At 41.5% G+C, this 21386-nt stretch overlaps 3 protein-coding genes across 6 annotated transcripts; 2 read left to right on the forward strand and 1 right to left on the reverse strand.

The window, feature by feature from the left end:
• Positions 1-31: 31 nt before the first annotated feature.
• On the reverse strand, positions 32-2553 carry LOC141800702 (putative transmembrane protein 244). The gene is made up of 6 exons (XM_074683415.1): positions 2160-2553; positions 1774-1859; positions 1047-1120; positions 834-959; positions 703-747; positions 32-601 (listed from the first exon to the last, which is right to left on the reverse strand). Exons 1-6 carry the CDS (start codon positions 2190-2192, stop codon positions 507-509), a joined length of 459 nt encoding a protein of 152 aa, XP_074539516.1. The 5' UTR covers positions 2193-2553; the 3' UTR covers positions 32-506.
• A 561-nt stretch (positions 2554-3114) lies between these two features.
• On the forward strand, positions 3115-13255 carry l3mbtl1b (L3MBTL histone methyl-lysine binding protein 1b). 4 transcript variants are annotated; one of them, XM_074683782.1, is made up of 22 exons: positions 3115-3474; positions 4887-5021; positions 5406-5601; positions 5717-5933; positions 6019-6148; positions 6286-6337; positions 6680-6774; positions 6894-6998; positions 7116-7251; positions 7337-7428; positions 7526-7677; positions 7758-7834; positions 7982-8067; positions 8161-8271; positions 8364-8478; positions 8701-8818; positions 9361-9555; positions 9698-9799; positions 9886-9950; positions 10041-10213; positions 10461-10523; positions 11700-13179. In XM_074683782.1, the coding sequence occupies exons 2-22, from the start codon at positions 4911-4913 to the stop codon at positions 11826-11828; spliced, it is 2520 nt and encodes an 839-aa protein (XP_074539883.1). In that variant the 5' UTR covers positions 3115-3474; positions 4887-4910; the 3' UTR covers positions 11829-13179. The 4 variants fall into 4 exon arrangements, with proteins under 4 accessions (XP_074539883.1, XP_074539886.1, XP_074539884.1 ...); XM_074683785.1 differs by having other exon boundaries at positions 3118-3474; positions 8701-8800; XM_074683783.1 differs by lacking the exon at positions 3115-3474 and adding an exon at positions 3491-3607 and having other exon boundaries at positions 11700-13255.
• A 1371-nt stretch (positions 13256-14626) lies between these two features.
• LOC141801405 (uncharacterized) lies at positions 14627-19417 on the forward strand. Its single transcript, XM_074684444.1, has 2 exons — positions 14627-15033; positions 15651-19417. The coding sequence occupies exon 2, from the start codon at positions 15665-15667 to the stop codon at positions 16496-16498; it is 834 nt and encodes a 277-aa protein (XP_074540545.1). The 5' UTR covers positions 14627-15033; positions 15651-15664; the 3' UTR covers positions 16499-19417.
• Positions 19418-21386: the final 1969 nt, after the last annotated feature.

Below are 21386 nucleotides of genomic sequence, written 5' to 3' on the forward strand. Positions count from 1 at the left end.
AAATAGGCTGGTCACTGTTTCACAAGTCTTAGCTACCCTCTGCATAAAATAACATAATAAAGACTCATTTTTGGTCTGTTTAATGTGTAGAACATTACATTGACGTACAAAAATAGCATACAACAGACATATATTGCAACTTTCCCATTCTGCTTTTACATTCACAGCTTACAGTGGTGCTGAAAATACTGGAATTCCTGCATAGCAACAGAGGCATTGTTCATGAGTAGACAAAATACAAAAGGACATTTCCTTTTAGGATTTACGCAAACACATTAAGATGAATGTCAGTTGGCAACACTGAAACACACTGGGCCCAGCTCCGACTTCATGTGTGATGGTGAGGAGTTCTTTTTATTTAAGTAATAAAAAGAACAAGCCCATCACTGTGGAGCATCTTTTAGCTGTTTCTAAAGAGAGACAGAGAGAGAGCATCTGGCCTGATCATTTCCAGCTCACCTCCCAAGGCTGGTTATGAAACAGTTTACACAACCTGCACCTCTCTGTCAGTAGATGCTGAAGGAGGCATAGCTTTGGTCACTCTGGCAGGTGAAGTACGCTATCAGCTGACCATTGCAGATCATCAAAAACAAGCCACTACCTGTTGAAAAATAAAATAACAAATTAGGCAGGTTTATATCAAAAGCAAAAACTTACAGGTTTTTCTCCCAGAAGTCACATTTTCATTGTTTGTTGTTTTACCCAAAGCCAGCCACCACTGCCACACCATGGGGAACTCCAACATCACTAAAACAGAGAAATGAAACATTGTTTTTCACAACTTATTTGGGATACACATGAAGACATACTTGTAGATTTATCTTTCCACTCACCGAGGCTGGTGATCATCACATGCAAAAGGGTGACAGTGAGGGCATAGTCCCAAACCCGCCTCCTCACCACTGCAGCAAACAAGAGGCCACTGCAAAAGTAGGTAAGCTCCAAAGAGAGGAGGTTTACTGGAATTGACCAACAACACAATAAGTTTAAATTTTTTTAAGTTTACAGTCACAGTTGACAATGTTGGCAACATTTAATGGACTCACCCAAGTACTTGGAGTTGGATTCAGCAGGTTCGGTCTTAAAGTCAAATGGAATCAGTCCATCAAAATTATCCAACCTGAATGAGTGTTTCAAAGGAGATTAAATGTAAAAATTTAACATAGTTAAAGTTAGAAAGACTTGAGTTTTATCATTTTTGCAAAGCACATAGGCAAAGAAATGCAGCCCAGTGTCTAGACAAGTACAAAAAATAGTGGTAGGATTGATGTGCACTTGTAATATGTATAGGGAAAGGAGTGGTAGAATATTTAGTGGCACCAAAAGCACCTTTGCAGAGTTTGAAGTAGTAGAAATAAGGTTTTGATACACATAACCAACTACAGAAGATAATTTATGGTTACAATTAAGTATGTACAATACAGAAGGAATAGAAATATGGGTGTTGTTAAATGTGTAGCCCAGGATAGAGGATGTACAGTCTGATGGAGGCAGTAACCAGTTTTGGAAAACACTGTCATTATTGAAAATAATGTCATTTTCCCCACACGTTTTAAAACAGAAGCCTTTGTTTGAAATGTTTAAAGTTAGTCTGTAAATTCTGGGATGTCTTTGACTCTCCTTTGGGTGGCCAAAGTTTCTTGTTACTTGTCAGACACACTGTACAGATCACGTCTGAATTAATGTTTCTGTCAGGAGAGGTTGACCATGATGCTTTGAAAAGCTAGTTTGCGTTAGTGTGTGGTCGTGCGCATGCGTGTGAAATCTTCTCACCTGAAGGCACCGAAACACACACTCCCGATCATGTAGAAAAGAGAGTAAAATATGAGCAGACATAGCAGCAGATTGTAGAGTACGGTCTGTGGGAAAGAACATTACACGACAAAGTAACCAATATGTCTGATGGGTAACAGTGTACACTTTCCACGAAAGGCGACATCACACACAAACCCCCTCACTCTTAAAATAAAGGCTAGCAGGCTGCAGTAGGGATGAACACTGGATGAAAGTCTATAAGGAAGGCTCATATCTACAGCACAGTAGTTCTTGATGCCAGTTGTAGCCATATCGATCATCTTCATTGTTTAATCGTGCAACGATTTTCCAACCAAATGACGGACTTGCAGCTTACACTGGCATTACAACACATCAGCTCTTACCTTTGAGTCGACCGCTTTGCCTTTGAATGCCATCTCATGGTTTTTACAAGATATTGAATTGCACAATAATCCAAGCTGCAGCACGACACTCGACCCCGTTAATCCTCACAAAACTGGACTTCGTTCGCCATCTAGCGACCGACAGATGAAACAACCTGCGCCGCCGCTTCCAGTGCCAAGCACTGAACTCAATTCACCTCATATCTGGACGGCCTTTGTTGACTGAAATAAAGATTTATCCCACTATGTGTCAGTTAGCAAGAACCGACGCGCTCGACATGCAGTGATATTATGTGTTGAGTGAGTGTATCTGTATCAAAAGAATGACTACCTTTTGCTCATAAAATGTGTTGCTTTATTATACCGGAGCTACCATTACCGCCCTATGTGAGAGAGATTGCATAATGGAGGACTGCTGTTGATCATTTGGATAAACAGAAGTGTTAGGAATTCTGACCCTTACCTGAAAAAAATCAAAATACCACATTTGAAGAGCCCATAAATGCGAAAATACGAACCGCCACGGTTGAATTTGGTGGATTAGCAATTAACCAGACATTTAGTAGACAACAACTGAGGTCTTACCATGACGCTTGGTGCTAGTTAAGTATTTATTTTATCATCAGCCCTACGTATGTCTAACAACGACATATTTTGATGTCCAAACTATAGGTACGTTTGGGCATCCTGTTCGACTTGGGGATTACCGGTTCTGAAATACTTTCGGCGTATGAACCGGCACAACTGTAGCAATAAAGCTATGTCAACAATCAATACCAGTTTAATAGTTAGTACATGTTAACAATTTCGCACTGTTCTGATTGAAAATGGCACTTCAAGAATTTAACAGGCCCGAGTTTTTAATCCTAGAGTTAGCATTGCGGTGCACAAACTGATTAATGCTTCTACGCGTTTTGCACACATCGACACAAAGGGGTTGTTAAATGGCCGTCTGTGGTTCGAAAATGAGGATTAAACAGATAGTTAGACCAGAAGGAACCCAACCGCTCCTCAACGGTCGTAATGGAAGACACTGCGGTTCCTGCGCTCCATTGATACACACTCGTACTTCTGGGGGGGACACACTTCTGAGGTTGCAGTAAGCAAGGGAGGGTTACGTGCTCCAACCTAGTGGCAGTATTCGTTATATTGGCAGTAAATCGAGTTTTGGGCGTGTTTAACGTGCAAACAGGCTAAGTATTGACCACGGATAGTAAAGTGAACTTTTCCGAGACCCAAAGTTGTCAGGCAGCGCATCTTGTACGCATGCGCATCCTTCTATCCAGCTCTAAATAAGAGTTAAAACAGAAACGAGGTGAGTTCCACATTTTTAACACAACGGGCGTTAATACTTAGTGATTGACTTAAACGGAGGCAAATTTTGAAAGTCTGATTTACGTTTTTCTGATTAGCGCTACTTCATGCTATTTCCAGTCTGATTTAAAACGGCGAGTATAAATCGTTTTTTTTCAAGTTTCTATTGAAGAAATAATTCAAGCAACAATGCAAAAGCTCGTAACAGTGGGACAGTGATATTGCCAGTTTGTTTTTTTATTGTGCATAACATTGACATTTTGCAAAATGCGTTTTTCCCATTGTTATTAACCGGGAAACTTATTTATTACAGATTGTCCTTAGCTGGCTGCATCCAGTCACAATGCTACGGCTAGCCGTCTAGCAATCCTCGGTTCACTTGTACGGAGTGGAGCTAGCTGGCTGTTAGCTTCATGTCAGCACTAGCTAGCAACCTGGGCTGACATTCCGTGACAAGGGGAAAGTGAAGAAAATAACCCGAGTGAAGGAAAACACTTAGTCAGGAAATTACACAGCACGCATTTGCTTTTGTTCGACACGTACCGGCGTTGCATGATTTGTTTAGATGGGTAACTTGAGTAATTTACATAGTTTAAACGTGTTGGTGGCCTCTTCCTATGCTCCGCCATTTTGTATAAGACGAATGCTAATCATGGGCGCTCTTACATACACTTTATTTATGGCTAGAATAAAACTGAGGTACTAAGTGCAATCTTAAACTTAGTCAGCATCTATAAGTCTGGGCTGTTCTATACTTTTAACACAGTTATGACCTACATGCAAAGGGAAAATAACACATTATTTCAGTGTTGAACATGCGTCAGGACTAAAACGTTATATCGTAACATTCGTCGCATTAAAATGCTATTAAGTTTGGCTGGTCAGTGCAGAAAACAGTGTTTTCATTGAAATTGTTAATCAAACTACCCTCACGCTTATTCACAACCGGACAAACAAGCGGTTTCCAGAGATACTGTTAAAACAAGGAAAAGATGAACTTGTATGGTTAACTTAAAGTTTAGACACAATTCCCCATGTTTGTTATTGATCCCGATTAATGTTTAGTCTGATGGGATCATTTGTGCACGCATTTCTCTGTTTGTTGACTGGCAAAACAATAATATTTCTGACTGTTTTGTCTGAAACCTAACTGCATGGTGTATCCTGCAAGCCAGCACACAGTCTCCATCTAGCGGTGATGTTAAGGTACGCTGTTTACCAGAGCAGGTAGAAGCTGCGATTGCCGTCGTGAGCTTTCTCAAAGTAAAACCATTCAGGCAGCTGCTGCACTGTGAGAATCAGCGTAGGAAACACACTGGGCAGGACACAATGTAAACACAATCCACCAAGCTCGTTTTTTTGTAATTTTTTTTTGAAGTTGTCAATATATAGGGCTTGTCTCTGTGTTTTCAGGTTGGCGATAAAGGAGGAGTGGTGATGACTGACACTCCACCCAATGATGGCCCCTCACAGGGAGCTGAGTTTGACATGATGGGTGCTCTGGACTGGAAGGACGGTATTGCCACGCTACCTGGCAGTGACATAAGGGTACGAGAGGAGTTTTAAAGCCTTTCCTCTGTTATCATTGGTTGTGGAAATGTTTGTGTACAAGTCTGATAACACAGAGTTCCATAGAAACATAGTTGAGGTTGCAGAGGGGGGTCAGTTTACTAAAAATTCCACCATTTCTTCAAACTTGTTAAGCCCACTAACCAGTGAAAAAAGCTGAAATCACTTCATGACACTCTTGTGTAGACTAACAGTCTCTGTTATATTCGTCTTCTCTTTTGGAAGAGGTTGTAGATGTTTGGCTTTTTTAGCATACGGACTGGTATAATGGTTTTACACGACTCACTACATTTATCTGGATTCAGGACGAATCAAGATCAAGGTGGAGAATTATCTTGACTCAGTGGTTTTGTTTTCTTTCAGTTCCGCATGACAGAGTTTGGGACCCTGGAGATTGTCACTGATGGAGAGGTCAAAGGGCAGGAGAAAAAGCCTAACTCAGAGACCTTGGACCCATCACAGTCCCAAACTCCCACCCCTCCACCAGAGAGCCAATCACAGACGAGTACAACCACAGTGCCAGCCAATCAGATTCAACCAGGATCATCACAGAGTAAAGGTATGTCAGATTATCTTTAACCCTTTCAGCACTGTCTTTATCAATAACATGTTGGTTTTAATATATAAGCTGTTTTGTCAAGTATACTGTTTCAAGCATTTGTTTTGTCCCCCAGCCCCCCGCCCTGTGCTTCTGTCTTTAGAGGAGGGGCCAAGTATGGAGGGCCCCAGTGTGGAGGTTGGTCCTAGTGTTGAAGTTGGCTCTAATGCAGCAGATAGCGGTCCAAATGGGGAGCTGTCAAGGTGTCGGGCATGTGGTAGCAGTGTTCCTCAGGATGCTCTCCTTCAGGGGAAATTCTGTAGCTCCATTTGTGCCCAACCTTCCAGTGGCAGGTAAAGACTCAATATTTTTTTTCTCTCCATGTCCCGATGACTTTATTTTCCATTTTTCTCTGAGCAAAGTTTGTCTGATCTGCAGGTCCTCTCCAGGTGAATCAAGAGAGAGTCAAGCAGTAGAGGGTGAGAGGCTGGGGAAACGTGTGCGCAAAAAGAGGAAGATCTACATGGATTCTGGTGATGAGGAGGAAGATAATCAAGAGGAACCAGAGGTAAGGAGGAAACTCTCCTGTTTCTATGTTCTGTCCCTTTAAATTTCTCATTTTAAGACATGATAAACCAGAAGACTGATTGAAAATTGAGAAAATAGAGAGAAGTTGTGAAAATAAACATATTTCCCTGTCTAAAGGAAAAAGCTAAGTCGACTAAAGGCAGAAGAGGAGCCAAAATTGCCAAACTGGGTATGTCAGCCTGCTTTCATCGACTCACATCATTTCTTTATCAAATTAGAATCGCAAAATGACAAGGTCCGTTAATTTCAAGACTTTCAGGGTTCTATATAACTATAGATGACAATTTTATTCCTTGGATCATATCTTATAGAAGCTGTTGGTGAATGGAGCACTGTAGCTATGATGAGAAAGAAACTTCTTGCAGCTTGTCCTATAACTTACTTTCTTTTTTAGGGGGAGAGGTTCATTAGATCATGTCATTCGGCTCTCATTTTCACACGACAAGTTTGAGGAAGATGTCCTCATAATGGAGATGATCTAAAATGGAATACATTTCAATTGTTTTTTCAGTCACTGCCCCATCCAATAAGAAACGGGCATGGAGCTGGCCTGCTTACTTGGAAGAGGAGAGGGCAATCGCTGCTCCTGTAAAACTTTTCAAAGAGGTACTTTTTCTCTCAATACTCGGCCAATTAAAGGTGTTTAAACCATAACAGATGGTCTTTTTGTATGTGCTCAGTTAAGCCCAAGCATGACTCTGTTATGATGTGTCTTTGTCTCACAGCACCAGTCGTTTCCACAAAGCAGGAATAGCTTTAAGGTGGGGATGAAGCTGGAGGGGCTCGACCCATCTCACCCATCTCTGTTCTGTGTGCTTACCGTTGCAGAGGTACAGCTCCTGGTTTTTTTTTGTGGATTGTTTTAAGAGAAAAAATGATCATTTTTTGAACCCTGCTTGTAATTTAGAACTTGACTTATGCTTGTGTGAATTACTTTTGTGCCTCAGATTCAAGGCTACAGGATAAGACTCCACTTTGATGGTTACCCGGAGTGCTACGACTTCTGGGCCAACGCAGACTCGTGGGATATAAAACCAGCAGGCTGGTGTGAGAAGAATGGACACAAACTATTGTTGCCAAAAGGTGAAGACATACACAAACAGGGACACAAAGTGACACATCTACCCATGACTTCAGAGTTGACTTCTCGAGTCGTTTTGTCTTGCAGGCTGTAAGGATGGAGAGTTTAATTGGAGCATGTATGTGAAGAACTGCAGGGGTCAGCTAGCCCCAAAACACCTTTTTAAGAGCCTCAACACAGTATGTAGTCAGTACAGTCTGTAAACTCAAGAAAGCCAAATTGTATTTAGAAATTTAAGGTTTGTATGTGCTAATTATCATTTATTTTTTACTCCAGTCTGTGACGCCATCTGGATTTAGAGCAGGGATGAAGCTTGAGGCAGTGGACAGGAAGAACCCGCCGTTGGTCTGTGTAGCAACCATTGCTGCTGTTGTTGACAACCGATTGCTCATTCATTTTGACAACTGGGATGATACGTATGATTACTGGTGAGACTCAGAGAACAAGTGGGAAACAAGGATTTCTTTTACTGCGAGCTTATTAACCCCCATTTCTTTTCTTGGTCAAGGTGTGATGCCAGCAGTCCATACATCCACCCTGTGGGTTACTGTGAAGAGGCCAAGCTCACTCTGACCACTCCCGCTGGTAAGAACCAGACCAAGACCCATGTGGGTCATTATAGGTTCTTTTAATACCCTGTTGGGTTCAAATCACATGAAGTACATCAGTACATTAATGCGTGAAATGTTTATAGTTGGGTAGATCTAATGAGTGCTTTTTTGCCCTCCCCAGAATATAAGCAGCCCAAGACTTTCTCATGGGAGAAGTACCTGGAAGAGACGGGCACACAAGCTGCTCCTGCTCGGGCTTTCAAACCGGTACAAATATACCCTCACAGTCAAATTATAAACATGTGGAACATGTAGATCCAGTTGTTAACAGTTCTGTTGCGTCCTGATCTGTGGTTGCAGAGACCTCCACATGGCTTCCAGTTTGGGATGAAAGTTGAAGCAGTTGACAAAAGGAACCCTATGCTCATCAGGGTTACAACCATAACGGACACAGAGGACCACCGACTCAAGGTGCAAGACGTGTCCCTGTAAAGATGTGTTTTGAAACCCTGCGTGCTTAGCTTTTGTCTAACTTTCCCAGTGTGTTTGGCTTTCTCGCTCAGATTCATTTTGATGGCTGGAGTTCAGAGTATGACTACTGGGTGGAAACAGACTGCCCTGATCTGCACCCTGTTGGCTGGTGTCAGAAAACCGGACACCCGCTACAGTATCCTAATGGTGAGACATCCTCTCTCTGAAAGTTCCGTCTGATATTCAGTGAGGTCAGCCCAAGTTTCTCAGGAGAAAACTTTAATTTATCCAGATGAGTCAGCACTTTGTCTCTGCATTCCTGGAGGTGGTTGTGAATCTGTAATGAAGTCAAGATGGAAATAGCGTCCCAGGATGTTTGCATGATTATGTTAACACTCTCTTGTGTGTGTTTTTGTGTGTATATTTCAGGCTCCAGTGAATTAGTGACAGCCCCAGGACAGGGATGTCCCACCCCAGGATGTAACGGGGTGGGACACATTAGAGGGCCTCGCTATGGGACGCACTACACGTTAGTAGCACCCACCAGGTTTTGTGTCTTCTCAGTTTCTTTGTTTTTGTTTCATTTTTCTTCTTCTGTTATTTAAAATCTTATTCTAATATGTTACAAACTCCATAAATTAGATTTAACAAAAAGTCACAGTATTTAAAGTGAATGCATGTTTGAGTATAATCTTGTGGTGGTGCAATAGTTTCTGATTTACTTTTCTACATCCAAACTCTATAACTTTGCTGCTGTCTTTATCTTTGCTGCATTATTTCAAGCAAAAGCATAAATAATTAAACCTCAGCTCAATGTTATTAATGTTTAGGGACTGAATTCCACAATCACAGGAGAGGCAAGAGTCTGTATTCTCAAATGTCATTTATACCCATGTGGGCTGCCAGCCGTGTAAATGTGTTGCTTGTGTTTGTGTGGGAGTTATGAGTCTTTAGGGTGATTTCTTTAGCTGCTTCTCCTTCTATTAGTCGTAACCCGTGAAAATGCAGAGCTTCTAATAAAGAGGGCTGTGCAGTAGACTGTGTTGTTTCAGGCAAGTAAAAATAAAGTTTCTCTCTTCATGTGTGCAGTCAGGTGAGCTGTCCATACTCGGAGATGAACTTGAACAAGGAAGGCTTGCTGCCAGATCGCCTCAGTGGGGAACGACCTCCAGCCCTCAGTGGACCTCAGCCTCGAGGTCGACGCCCTGATTCTCAAACAGCCACTACCACACCTACTTCCTCTGCACCGGAGCAGCTAGAAGGAGCTGAAGACCCCCAGAACAGGTTTGCTGCAGAACACTCGCAGCCATCACTCCATAAAGTATTAACACGCCTAAGAAGGGCTCCCAAGAGAACTCCTATCTCTGTTTTACATTCATCTCTATCCACTGGACTGTACCTGAGAGCGGGTTATCTGTGTTGCTAGGAAACCAGCGACATTGGAAAGTGAGCGTTCAGGGCGCAACATCCAGTCAGAGCCACTAGGTGGAGCCAGCGAGCAAAGCCACAATGGAACAAGGCCTAAACGGTACAGAAACCATCAAACCAAGTTTAGGAAAATGTTCCCTTGGTTAAGAAAGTGACTCCTGACTTTTTAGTTCTTTTATGTTACAGAAGTGCTCCAGTTCCTAAATACCTTAAGATGCACTACGTAAAAGAGGAGATAGGAGACAGTAAAGGTGCGTGTATAATTTTGATGACTCTATAAAAGAGGGTTTAATCACCATCTCACTCCAAATGACTTCTCTCCTCCTTTTTCATCCTTTCAGCCTCTCCGGATGCGATCTCTCTCCAGCAGGCTCTCCACGAATCAGTGTTCTCCCCAGGCCTCTCCGCCTCCCCCCCTCACCGGGTGGCTCTCTGCTGGGACAAACACTGCCAGCTGCTGCCTGAGGTCCTGGGGCTGACTGCCAAGAGAGTGGCCACTTGGAGTGCTGAGGAGGTCAGACATGCTCGCACACATGAAAAGCAGACACACACTCCTCATTGAGTCATCCGACATAAAGGCAGACAGTTGTTCAAGCGAAGTGTTTATGTTTAACAAAGGAGAGATTTATAGTTGATACTTCTGCAGGTTGAGTTAACACCTGAGTTTAATGAAGACTTGTGAGATAAGCTGATGAAGAGCTGTTTACTGCAACATCCTGTTTTCTGTAGCCTGCTCCAAAGTTTCTCTGTTTGCTTATCAGGTTGCAGGTTTTGTCAAAGGATTGCCAGGATGTAAAGAGCATGCTGCTACATTTAAGACAGAGGTGAGCTTCTTCGTACTCTCTTGTTTTAAATAGCTCAACTGAACTGATAAGAATCAAAAAGGACATACAACAAAAATAAACTAAAAAAGTTTAAAAACAAAAAAAAAGTTGCTTTGTAGCTCCCAGTTTTAAAACATACAATGGTATTTCATCCACCTAATTTCTAAACTACTCATTAACCCACTGACAAGCTCATAAGATTTAACACAAGCCTGAGCCTCTCTGCCCCTTTTCTTGACTTCTTTTTAGAAGTTGTGAGTAAAATAAGTGTTACGTAAACAGTGGGGTTTATATCACTCATTTTGGTTTTGAAATCATGTATAGAGGAACACACTTGTCTCTGTTTTTAGCATAGTGCATAGATGCTAGAGCATCAGAGCAAATACATAAGGTACACACATGGGTGGATACATTACATAAGCACTGACTCAATCAGTTCAATACATGTGTATAGCTTTTACTGCTTGCTGTGCAGTCTGGTGTCTGACTTTAACAGCGTGTAAAATAAAACTGCATCTTCAAATATACATTATGATTTTGACTACCTGGGAAAAAGATTGACTTAGTTTCAACAGTTTGTACCTCCAAAGTTCTCCTGAAATAAATAAATAAATGAATGCAATGCTGTTTCAACATCAGAAATCAAACTTCCTTTTTTCTGAGGATTTCACTAAACAGTTTGTGAAAAAGAGGCCTGACACAGTCTGATTGAGGAGCTTTTGGATACCAACAAATAAAAAGACAATGTTGATCCACAACTGCTGGACAAGAAAACAAGCAGCTGTGTTCACTCACTATTTCAACTTTAAAAGCTGGTTCGTCAGTGTTGTTTTTACAACAGGTTTCTACTGCATTTGATTTTGTCAGACCCAGTAATGAACCCACAGGGAGCGGTTACTTTCTCACCTCTATTAAAACAGTGTTTATTGACATAGTTCATGACAGAGACACGACCGTTTTTGCTTTTAAGATGATTTACATTCTTGAAGTCATAGTTGAACTGTTAATCAGTGAAAAATGTGCAAAAAAGCTGATTAAAAAAACTGTTATAAGTGAATCTAAAAGCTAGACACAAGACTTTTGAGCTGCTAAAAAAGCGACTTGCCATAAAACAAAGAATTCTGCATAGAATAGCTGGAAAAAAAATTGAAGCAAACAATTTTGTTGTCTCTACAGCAAATCGATGGCGAGGCCTTCCTTCTGCTCACACAGGCAGACATCGTCAAGATTCTGTCCATCAAGTTGGGACCTGCCCTGAAAATCTACAACTCCATCCTCATGTTAAAGAATGCAGACGAGGAGTAAGAGCCATTACCTCTGCTTCAGTTTCATCAACGCTGAGCTGAAGACTTTTGATGAAAATCAGCCTGAAGGGGTCCCATCCAAGGAAGTCTGCAGAAAGTGCAGCTACAAGTGAAGAGAAACAAGTGGAAGCCATCATCCTAAAAAACATCCATGGACCCCTCAACCATCCTGGTCTCTCCATTATTACAAGAACTGATGAACAGAGAGAGAGAGAGACTCACGTGACACGATGAGAAATCGTCGACTTTTATTGTGTTTGTTTACTGAATCATTACAAAAAGAACTACAGGCACCTTCAATGCTTCTTAACATTGTACAGTTTCTGGATTGGGTGTAGTGTCATGGTTCTGTTGCTTTTTTCTTTTGAGCTCACAGAAGATAAACAAGCATCTTAGTGCTCTGTTGCTTTTTACTTGACAACAACAGAGAGTTTTTGTTTTTTAAAAGCTGCAAAATACAATCGTGATATGGTGAGAGGATTTTAAATGTGAAATTCAGTGGAGCAGAAGCTCTATGTTGTTCAGTCTTTGTCCTCCAGATGGAGGAAAGGAGCCTCTCTACAGGCCCGGAGGTAACAGTGATTGTTTAAACTGGAGTTGGCTGAAGCTGAAGGGGGCGTGGGGGGGGGGGGGGGGGGGGGGGGGCGACTTGGTGTGTTTGTGTGCGTGCAGATGTGACTAAGTGTGTTTGAGAAATGAGCATGTATTTTCCCAAAAGCTTGTGTTTGTTGCTTTTCTGGTCAGGGGGTTGTTTTGTGACAAAGAGGAGCTAAGGGCTAAACCTTGAAAAACAGAAAGTTGCAGTGTTCTAGGGTGGAAGGGATGATAAAACCAGCTCTGTTCTTGTCTATTTTTTATGTTTTGTTTTTTGTTTCTTTCTGGGAATGGCACATGAATATGAATGTTTAAAAACAGCTTTTAGATGTTCTGTTGATTTTGATTGTCTGATTTGATTTGAACAAGCTCTGTCAACCACATTGTAAATAGTATACAGTAAATCTCCTTACGGACTCCTCTCACACTCTAACAGAGTTTACTCCTGCTTGGTTATGCAAAGGCTTGAATTCGGTCCTGGTTAAAGGACAATGTGACGGTGAACTGTAAAATACAAGCCTCAATTAATGCATAGATTTTGAGAAAAACAAAACATTGTCAGTGTCTTTGTAAACCAGCGTGTACTTCGGTAAGTTGGAATGTGTACATCAGCAACTGTTGATAGGCAAACAGCTTTTATTTATGTATTCTAATTTAAGGTAATGGTACGCTGTTTTGGCTCGGAGGTGTCTGCGGCTTTTTGATGGGATGGGTGAAAATAAATGAGCTGCACACTGCCTGCTGTCCTCAGTTAATCTCAGTGAATTTACCAAACTCACATGCACATGTAGATTATCTTTTAATATTAATCAAATAAATGACCTCAGCCTTAAATGCGTTACCTAACTAGTGATACAAAAGACAACGCAAATACAAAGAGGGCTACATTTAGGTATGTATTATAGTCAACCTGTTTTGGATTTATTGTCTATTAAGTGGTGTCATAGTATTTTGACTCCTCTTTTGAGCTCAACTCTGTACAACAGCAACAATTCTGAGATTGAAACATGAGGCTCTCTTTGGTTTATTTCATACCATCTATGGTTACTCTTTCTAAAGAGACCCTGCTGCAAATGGGATGAATTTCAGGTCATAGTTCAGAGCCTTGCTCCTGTAATGCAGCACTACCAAAAGGCAGCTGGTCAGGTTTTTTTTTTTTTTTTTTCAAATAAAATAAAAAAAAAATCCTAAAATATGGTCACTGAAAGTTTATGTATATATTCAAATCTGATTCTAATTCCTTTATTGTCATTATTCAATCACATCAAAATCAGAATAGTCCTTTCTGAAGCAAAATACATCTATAAAATAAATTACATTAATAGATTTTTTAAAAGGAAGCAACTATACAACCATACAGTCAGCTACACATGTAGAGCTAGAGTATGGGTCTTAGAATGTGCATAGAAAAATAAACACGACACAGAATTAGGTACAAAACTTGATGTAAATGTGTGAATGTGTTTTAAGCAGTATTCAATGCAAGCAGCATTTGATTGTCAATACTTGGTGGGTCTTCTTTAGTTTTCAGCTACCATATTTATCATTTCGTTTGGACGTCCATGTGTGTTAAGTTACTAGCTGCTGAAAGCTAATATTAGCTTCTCTCCAGCAAAGAAACAGAGACCCTGTTCTGTCAGGTTACCATAATAAAAGACTGAATTTAAAAGAAAAAAAGAAAGAAAAGAAAATGGAAAAAATGAAGTTGTTACAGTGATGAGATAAAAAGTCAAAACTATGAGTCGTCGTGACTTTAGCTCACCGTTTACAATTGGGCTTCCGTACAAACGACCGTTAGGCTTTTCTCTTTTCTATCAAACAAACGGAGGCTTTAAACTCACCAGTGGTGACTCAAATGAGACTAGCATAGCCCGTATGGAGTTTACTATATCGTCGTCACACAGCAGTTCAGGACAAAGTCTGCTTGATATTCATCTCATTAGTAAAATGATCAGGCCTGCTTCATAATCCAGGGATCTGCTAATTGATTTTTATGCCTTGTATAATTGATTTTGAAGGCATAACGGTTGCCTGGTGGTAATAAAACATGATAAAAATCTACACCTGGACTTAATTTGTCAAGAGATGTGATAAAATACTATCAAACCAGACAGTTATCAGATGTTGACTTTAAAGATTGAGGAGGCGTCTTCTTCTACAGTAAATTTGATGTCTGCTGATCTCTAAGAATAACTGAGCTCAGCGTGGGACTGGCCTGGACCAGCCACAGATTCCCACGACCCCTCCTCTACACACACTGAGAGACAAATCAAAACACGGGCTGCAGAGGCGCACAAGCAGCAAGAAGACACTGAGGCACAGAGCAGCTTTGCACCACTTTTAGTCAGACTTTTTTTTTTTTTTTTTTTACAGTAAAGGCTTCATTTTGAGTTTCGCAGCACCAGCTGTTGCGCTACACTCAGTCAAGGGAAAGGATAAAAAAGAGAAACGTCTTAATCTGAGGAGGAATTAAGTAAAAGTCTGGATTTAATCGGGAATAAAAGTGTTGGAGAAGACGCAAGGAGGAGTGGGATGAATAAGGAAAGTCAGTGTGATTTATTTTGATAATGTCGAGGAAGGAGTTTCTGCTTCGGATTTACGTCTACAACAAGGCAAGTACCCAAACTGCTTTAATCCTGACTGCGAGAGCAACCGGACAGTGAGCTGCAGAGCTTTTCTGTAGTCAACGCTAGTGCTGTGGCAGCACATGAATATACATGTAACATTAAAGATGCATGCGAAAGGGTTAGACTTCATTTCTGATCGTCATCTGTGTCCTGTTGAATCGTGTTGTGTTCACTTGCCTCTGGAGGAATTACACCCAGAGTAAAACTGGAGCTGTAGGATCGCGACTCTATCTTGCAGACCACGATGTGATTGTGTAGTGAGAGCATGAAGTCCTGACAGGGGTCAGCTGTGTTTCAGCCCCATGAGGATGAATGAATTGCTCAGTAACAGTAAAGTCCAGGCTGAGGGAGGCTGCTGCAGGGTTCAGCAGAGAGCTCAGAGTCTCTCAGTGTGGCTCCAGAGACACTGGAGGAGCTGCAGAAGGTTTGGCATCTCATTAACTCAGCCACATGTCTTATTAAAGCTGCTATTTCCTGTTGTGTGCAATGCAGAGTAAACTATCTCCTCTTCGACACCCCCAGTGCTCTCCATCTGACACCGCCTGGTTGTGTAATTCTCTTATTTCTCTGTTTCTTGTCTTGTCTTTTTTTTTTTTATTCAGTCTGAAGCCAGAGGATGACAGCAGCCAGTCCTGTCTGCAGCCCCGCCTCCTCTCACTCATCCCACTCCTCCCCTTCCTGCCTCCCAACATGTCACAGACACCTGAGGGAAGGAAAATCCCTCAAGACCAAACTTCACCTGCGCTCTCCCCCCGGGGTGTGGCTCATGCTGGGCGTAGTGGTCGTTTTGGTGGGGATGGCCGTTGCAGTGGCAGGTTATGTGTCTGCAGCACCAAAGCCTGTAGGTGGGCGAGGCAGCACCCACGTTGAGAGGATGAAACTGGCCGGTCCCGTGGTCATGGGAGTGGGCCTCTTCATCTTCATCTGCGCCGCCACGCTGCTCTACGAGAACAGAGACCGTGAAGTCCTCAGACAGGAGACCCCTGATGACCTGGAGGATCTGAAGGGAGGAGAAGGTTGGGAGGATCTGCAGGAGCAGCCCAGCTTCAGCTGCCAGGAGCAGTGGGAGTGTGGAGATGGAGAGCAGGGTTGCTGGGCCACTCCAGCCCACGCACGCCCTCTCTTAGACCAGAACTGTGGTCCTCTTCCTCCTCCTCCTCCTCAGTTTGGCAAGAACAGACAAAACATCAGCAGCCGGCCGTCCCCAACGCTTCCTTCGGATGCAGGAGGTAGAAATAAAGATGAATACAGAGAGGAGGATGAGAAGGAAGGAAGATCCACGCTTTTGGCTCGAGTTCTGCACCACCAGGAGCCGACTCCTCACCCTCCCTCCCCCTGCTTGTCCATCTCTCACTCCTCTGTCTACTCAGACTCCTGCAACTCCAGTGAAATCAACTTCAACATACGGACAGGCTCTCCTCTGCCCGCTCAAAACGGAACCTCCTACTGATTCAGCTCTCATCAAACATGCATGACGAGATACATTGGTTTCACGTGCAGGCATTGAACTGAAGACAGGACGGCGTTTTCATATGATCCAATGCCTGTGAGTGGCGCAGTGGCTCTGAGTCACATTCTGTGAGGGGTTTTTTGTCCTAAATCTTTCTCTGACTCACCCACGTTTCAGAAATGGGAGCTATGCTGTTTGATGTCAACTAAACCCATCTTGTTGTCTTTGAACTCACCGTGCCCAAAATCCCCTGAGCCACGGCTTGTTTGACCATATTAGGACGTGGGGAGGATTGCTGAAAACTTAGTTGGGTGCCGTATCGAGCGAGAACACACTCGAGACTATTCCCCCCTTTCTCCTGAACACACACAGACATCCACTGCAGAGATACAGCAGCTCCGTTTCCTCACTGGAGAGGTTTGGTAAAGAGGATGAGGCAGATTAGGTCTGAATGGAGTCTTTATCTAATCTCACACATACTGTAATCTACTCTTTATCTGAGCAAATTGGGTCTCAGTATAAACAAGAGGAGCACAAAAGGACACACTGCACTCACTGCACACCTACGGCCACACTATAAATACCAGCTGGTGCTCTGTAAGCACGCTATGTGGACTCAAGTTTCTGGCTGTTTTTTGGTGTATTTCAACAAGTTTTGGTTCCTTTCAGTGTCAGCTGCTCACTTTTCTCTTTCTCTTAAAGATTTTCAATCAGATTGTGTGTTTTTTTTTTTAAAAAAAAGAGCAATGACTCGAGGGAGGAAAAAAAAGCAAAATCTGGTGAGGCGGTTATGAATATTCCTGATGCAGCGTAACTGAGAAAACAGCTCTGTGAATCGTGTAACTGAAGCCTCACTCTCCCACCATCCCGACCTTTTATCTCCTCTGGCTTCATCATCTGATTCCTACGCTTTTATTCAAATACTCCAGCCTCCATCATCTCAATTTGGCAGCGAGGATAAAACAAAACAAAACAAAACAAAACAAAGAAGAGTGGAATCATGTCGGGTCCATTTAATCCAAAGCAAGCATGTCTGAACAGGCTGAGAAGTAATGGGTAGGATTTTAATTATCACCAGCATTTTCTCCTCAAGCCTTTAATTACACAGGGGATCAGTCTGAAGGCTTTTATAGGTGCTTGAGGACTGCAGAGTATTTCCTTGTTGTTGGGGCCCATGCTGAGATCTCGCCATCCAGATGATGACTGAGACTAAAATGTACAGTCATTTGGAGCCACATATTTGACTTTCTAAAAGCAGCACCCATCCCTCTCCTTCTCGAGCAGTCAGGAGAAGGTGATGTGTAGGTACAGCGTGCTGTTTTAAGACATGGATGTAACGTTCGGGGCAGAGACGAGTTGGGAAGATGAATCTGAATCTTGCAAGCAGCCTCCTTCGCACTTTTTCACTCAGAGAAGCAAAAAGCAGCTCCAGCTCTTGCTCTCTAACACGTTCACACAAGTCCTGCTTCCCACTGTGAGATGGTCTGATGTGTTTACACAAGAGGAGATGCTGCATCCTCACAAACGGCGTGCTTAAAGTTTATCTGACAACAAGTGTCTGATATTTATATCTCTGATGAGAGACGACTGCAGGGGTAAAACGTGATTATGAAACAGTTTCAGAGGTTTTCTTATCATCTGCTAAAATCAGGAAAAAAAGCAGATACAATTTCCAAGTTCTCCTCTTCTGTGGATATTAGCACAAAGCTCTAATACAGTGGTTCTCAAACTAATGTAGTAATGTAGTAAGTAATGTACCCCCTGTCAAATGTTCTTTTTCTGCCAAGTACCCCCTGACCAGCACAAAACAGTTTGAGTTGGAAAAAAAAGACATAAAAAAACAAAGCTGTTCTATTAGTGTCTGATTTATGAAATATTCTTCTTAGACAATAACAACCCTTACGAAAGAAAAATATATTGCAGCATATTGGAAAATATCATGTCATATATTAGGTTATATATTCCCATATATGAGATTTTGTATTTATATTTTCCAATATATTGCAATATATGGAAAACGGAAATCATTTGTATATTTTGCAATATATTGCAAAATATTTCATAAATATATAGTATATTGTATATGTGCCCTCAATATATTATTCCATGTATATCATAATATATCAATAATATATTACAATACATTTCAAAAAATATATTGGTACATATATTTTTCTTTCGCAAGGGAATCTTGTTAACCCTGGAAATCATGAGCAGATAGGCACAAAACATTACAACTACATCAACTATGAAATAAAAAATAACTAAAGACGTGTTAAAAAGGAAAGATTGGTGCATAAAGAAATAATTGTCATCTTAAAGCGTCCTCTTCAGGTATCAAAACAAAGAGCTGCTCTCAAACTGAAAGTATTAACTTACTCAGAAGATAAATGTTTCTTCACAAAAAGGACATAAACTTAATTTCAGAAAGAAGATTTGCTAAAAAAAAAATAAATAAATTAAAGACTACTTAAGATGTGCTTCATGCTACTGTTGACTATCTGCAGAAAAATAACAATGCCCAAAATCCCATTAAGCACATTTTTCCAAATACTGATGAAATTATGCCGGTTCTGGTTTTGCCTTTATTAGTGCATCGTTCAGTGTTTTCAACAGCACTCCTGGTCTGAGGGAGACTTGTAATGGAAAAACCTACTGGATACAATATTTGGTTTATGAACCTAAACTTGTATTGATACAAACATTGATTTAAAAAAAAGTGAATTTTGCTTGGTTGGAGTGCCCTCGTAGACCCCCATTTGAGAACCACTGCTCTAATAGAGTGTTTTTGTTTACATAAAAATAAAAAAAAGCATCAATGTCACATTTGGGGAGCTGAAACCAGAAATTTGTTACAAACTTTGCATTTATGAAAAATAAACAAGCCATTTCAAATCTGTCTGTGCAAAACATTTATGCTTCTGTCTGTTCATTAAACATGTTTAGTTGAATTTACTGAAACGAGCTGACGTTCATGTATCACAGCACTTTAGCAACAATGTGCAAAACGTTGTTGAGGTCTCTCATGTGCACTTCAGTTTGTGTGTGTTCTTACATAATTCAGCAACATTTTTTCTTTTTGCAGCATTGAGAATATAACTGAATCATTCCTCTCCTCTGAGAGATTAAGCGTGGTGATATCTTAGCAGACGGACCGGAGGCTGTAAGCTTCTTAACCCTGCGCTGACTCAGGACCCATACAACGTCTCTGAATCCTTAACGGAGCGGAGCTGTGATCAACGTTTTTATGGGTATGACAGGTGTGAGTGTTCGAGGATCAACCAGCCTGATGATGAGTGGCTTTTCTACTACATTAACATTTTTACCTGTTTCAGCAGAAAAATGAATCCAGTAAAAACGTCTTTGTAAAAAGTGAGGAGTATCTGCTTCATGGAGAAATGCTTTCTACATAAGTGACGTTTTTAAACAACATTTGGTCTGTTATGGAAATGGAGGGATGAGGAGCCCGCTTGGTCGTTTTGTGAAGTTAATGCTGTGTCTTTTTATCAAACAGCTAACAAACCAAGTGACTTCTTCAGACAGAGCCAGAGACTTCACTTTTTATCCTGATCTTCCACAGACCTTGAAGTTCAGGCGAAGTCAGTAATTTGCAGATTTTTCTCCTCGTGGAAATTCCTCGTTTGATGTTGTCTCGGCAGCTGTGATCAGTGCAGGAAAAAAAGGGCAGGTGCTCTCAGGACTAATCCAATTTCAGCCCCTGAGTTTGGTCGTGTCCACAGTCCACATGGTGCGGACAGGAGAGCAGAGCAGAGCAGAGGAGAGGAGGGAGCATCCTATTCAAAATGAACAGACTGATATTCTGTGTTTTGGCTGCTTTAGTGCTCACACCTGCTAAAGGTAAGACGACCTGGAAACGGTTTCTCACAGGTGAAAATCAAACTGTGCTCTTTCAAAAAACTGATAACTTTAATGCACTAACTGCAACGATATCTAAGGAGCAACATGTTCTTGTGTTTTATAAATATGTTAATGATCTAATTATATGGATTTGATGAACCATGTCATAGTTTTTAAACATTAAGACGCCATACTAGGGGTGTGGACTGCTGCAACTGAACCTTTTCATCACAGCACTTGATGAAATTGTGTGTCAGAATCTACTCACTGATTGGTCAGAATCATTAGTTAAGAGGGGAAATGTTTCTGCCATGTGCTGACATTCAGCTTTGTTAGTTTGAAATGAATCAAAAATGTTTTTACTTACAGAAATACTAGAAAAGCCAAAGCAACAAGTTGTAATAGTATTTGAGACGGAGTTATGAAGGACTCAAATGGACTCAGCATCATGAGGGTTATGGTGTTGACCTGTTTTGTTCTAAAGGAGTTTCTAAATGAACTATTTGATGTTGGAGGCAGTTGTTAAATCTACCCTCATTAAGGTAATTGGGTTAAAGAATCTCCAGATAAAGCAGCACAAAAGCAGCTAAATGTCAAGACCTGTCTGAATCTGTTGCAACAAAGAAAAAGAATGATGGTTTGTTTTAGAGTGACCGTGCCGGACTGCGTCAGGACGTGTGAGCAAAACACAGAGCGCCAAACACTCAAAATCTGTCAACAACGAATCAGTTTCGTGAGTTTGCACCAGCCTCACTTTTCTTTGTCTGCTTGTTCACCTGAGCTGGCACTAGCTAACAAGATAACAGAGGATAAGTATTGTTAGCCCTCCTTAGCTCAACTCCTGGCCCCACAGGAGAGATTAATGCGAGCAGGAGCATCATCCACAGCCTGTTACAGCTCTGACAACTCTCCTTTTACCACGTGCCAAACCTAAATCTGAAATACCTGGAAAGCCAGTTCCCTGCTACAAACAAATGCTTTTGCTTTCATTTTAAGAGCTTAACACTGTCTTATTCCAAGGGACTGTGCA

This window comes from Halichoeres trimaculatus, unplaced genomic scaffold, assembly GCF_033239565.1.
Source record: "Halichoeres trimaculatus isolate MK-OKI-2021-1 unplaced genomic scaffold, fHalTri1.1 fHalTri1_scaffold_12, whole genome shotgun sequence".
Lineage (NCBI taxonomy): Eukaryota > Metazoa > Chordata > Actinopteri > Labriformes > Labridae > Halichoeres > Halichoeres trimaculatus.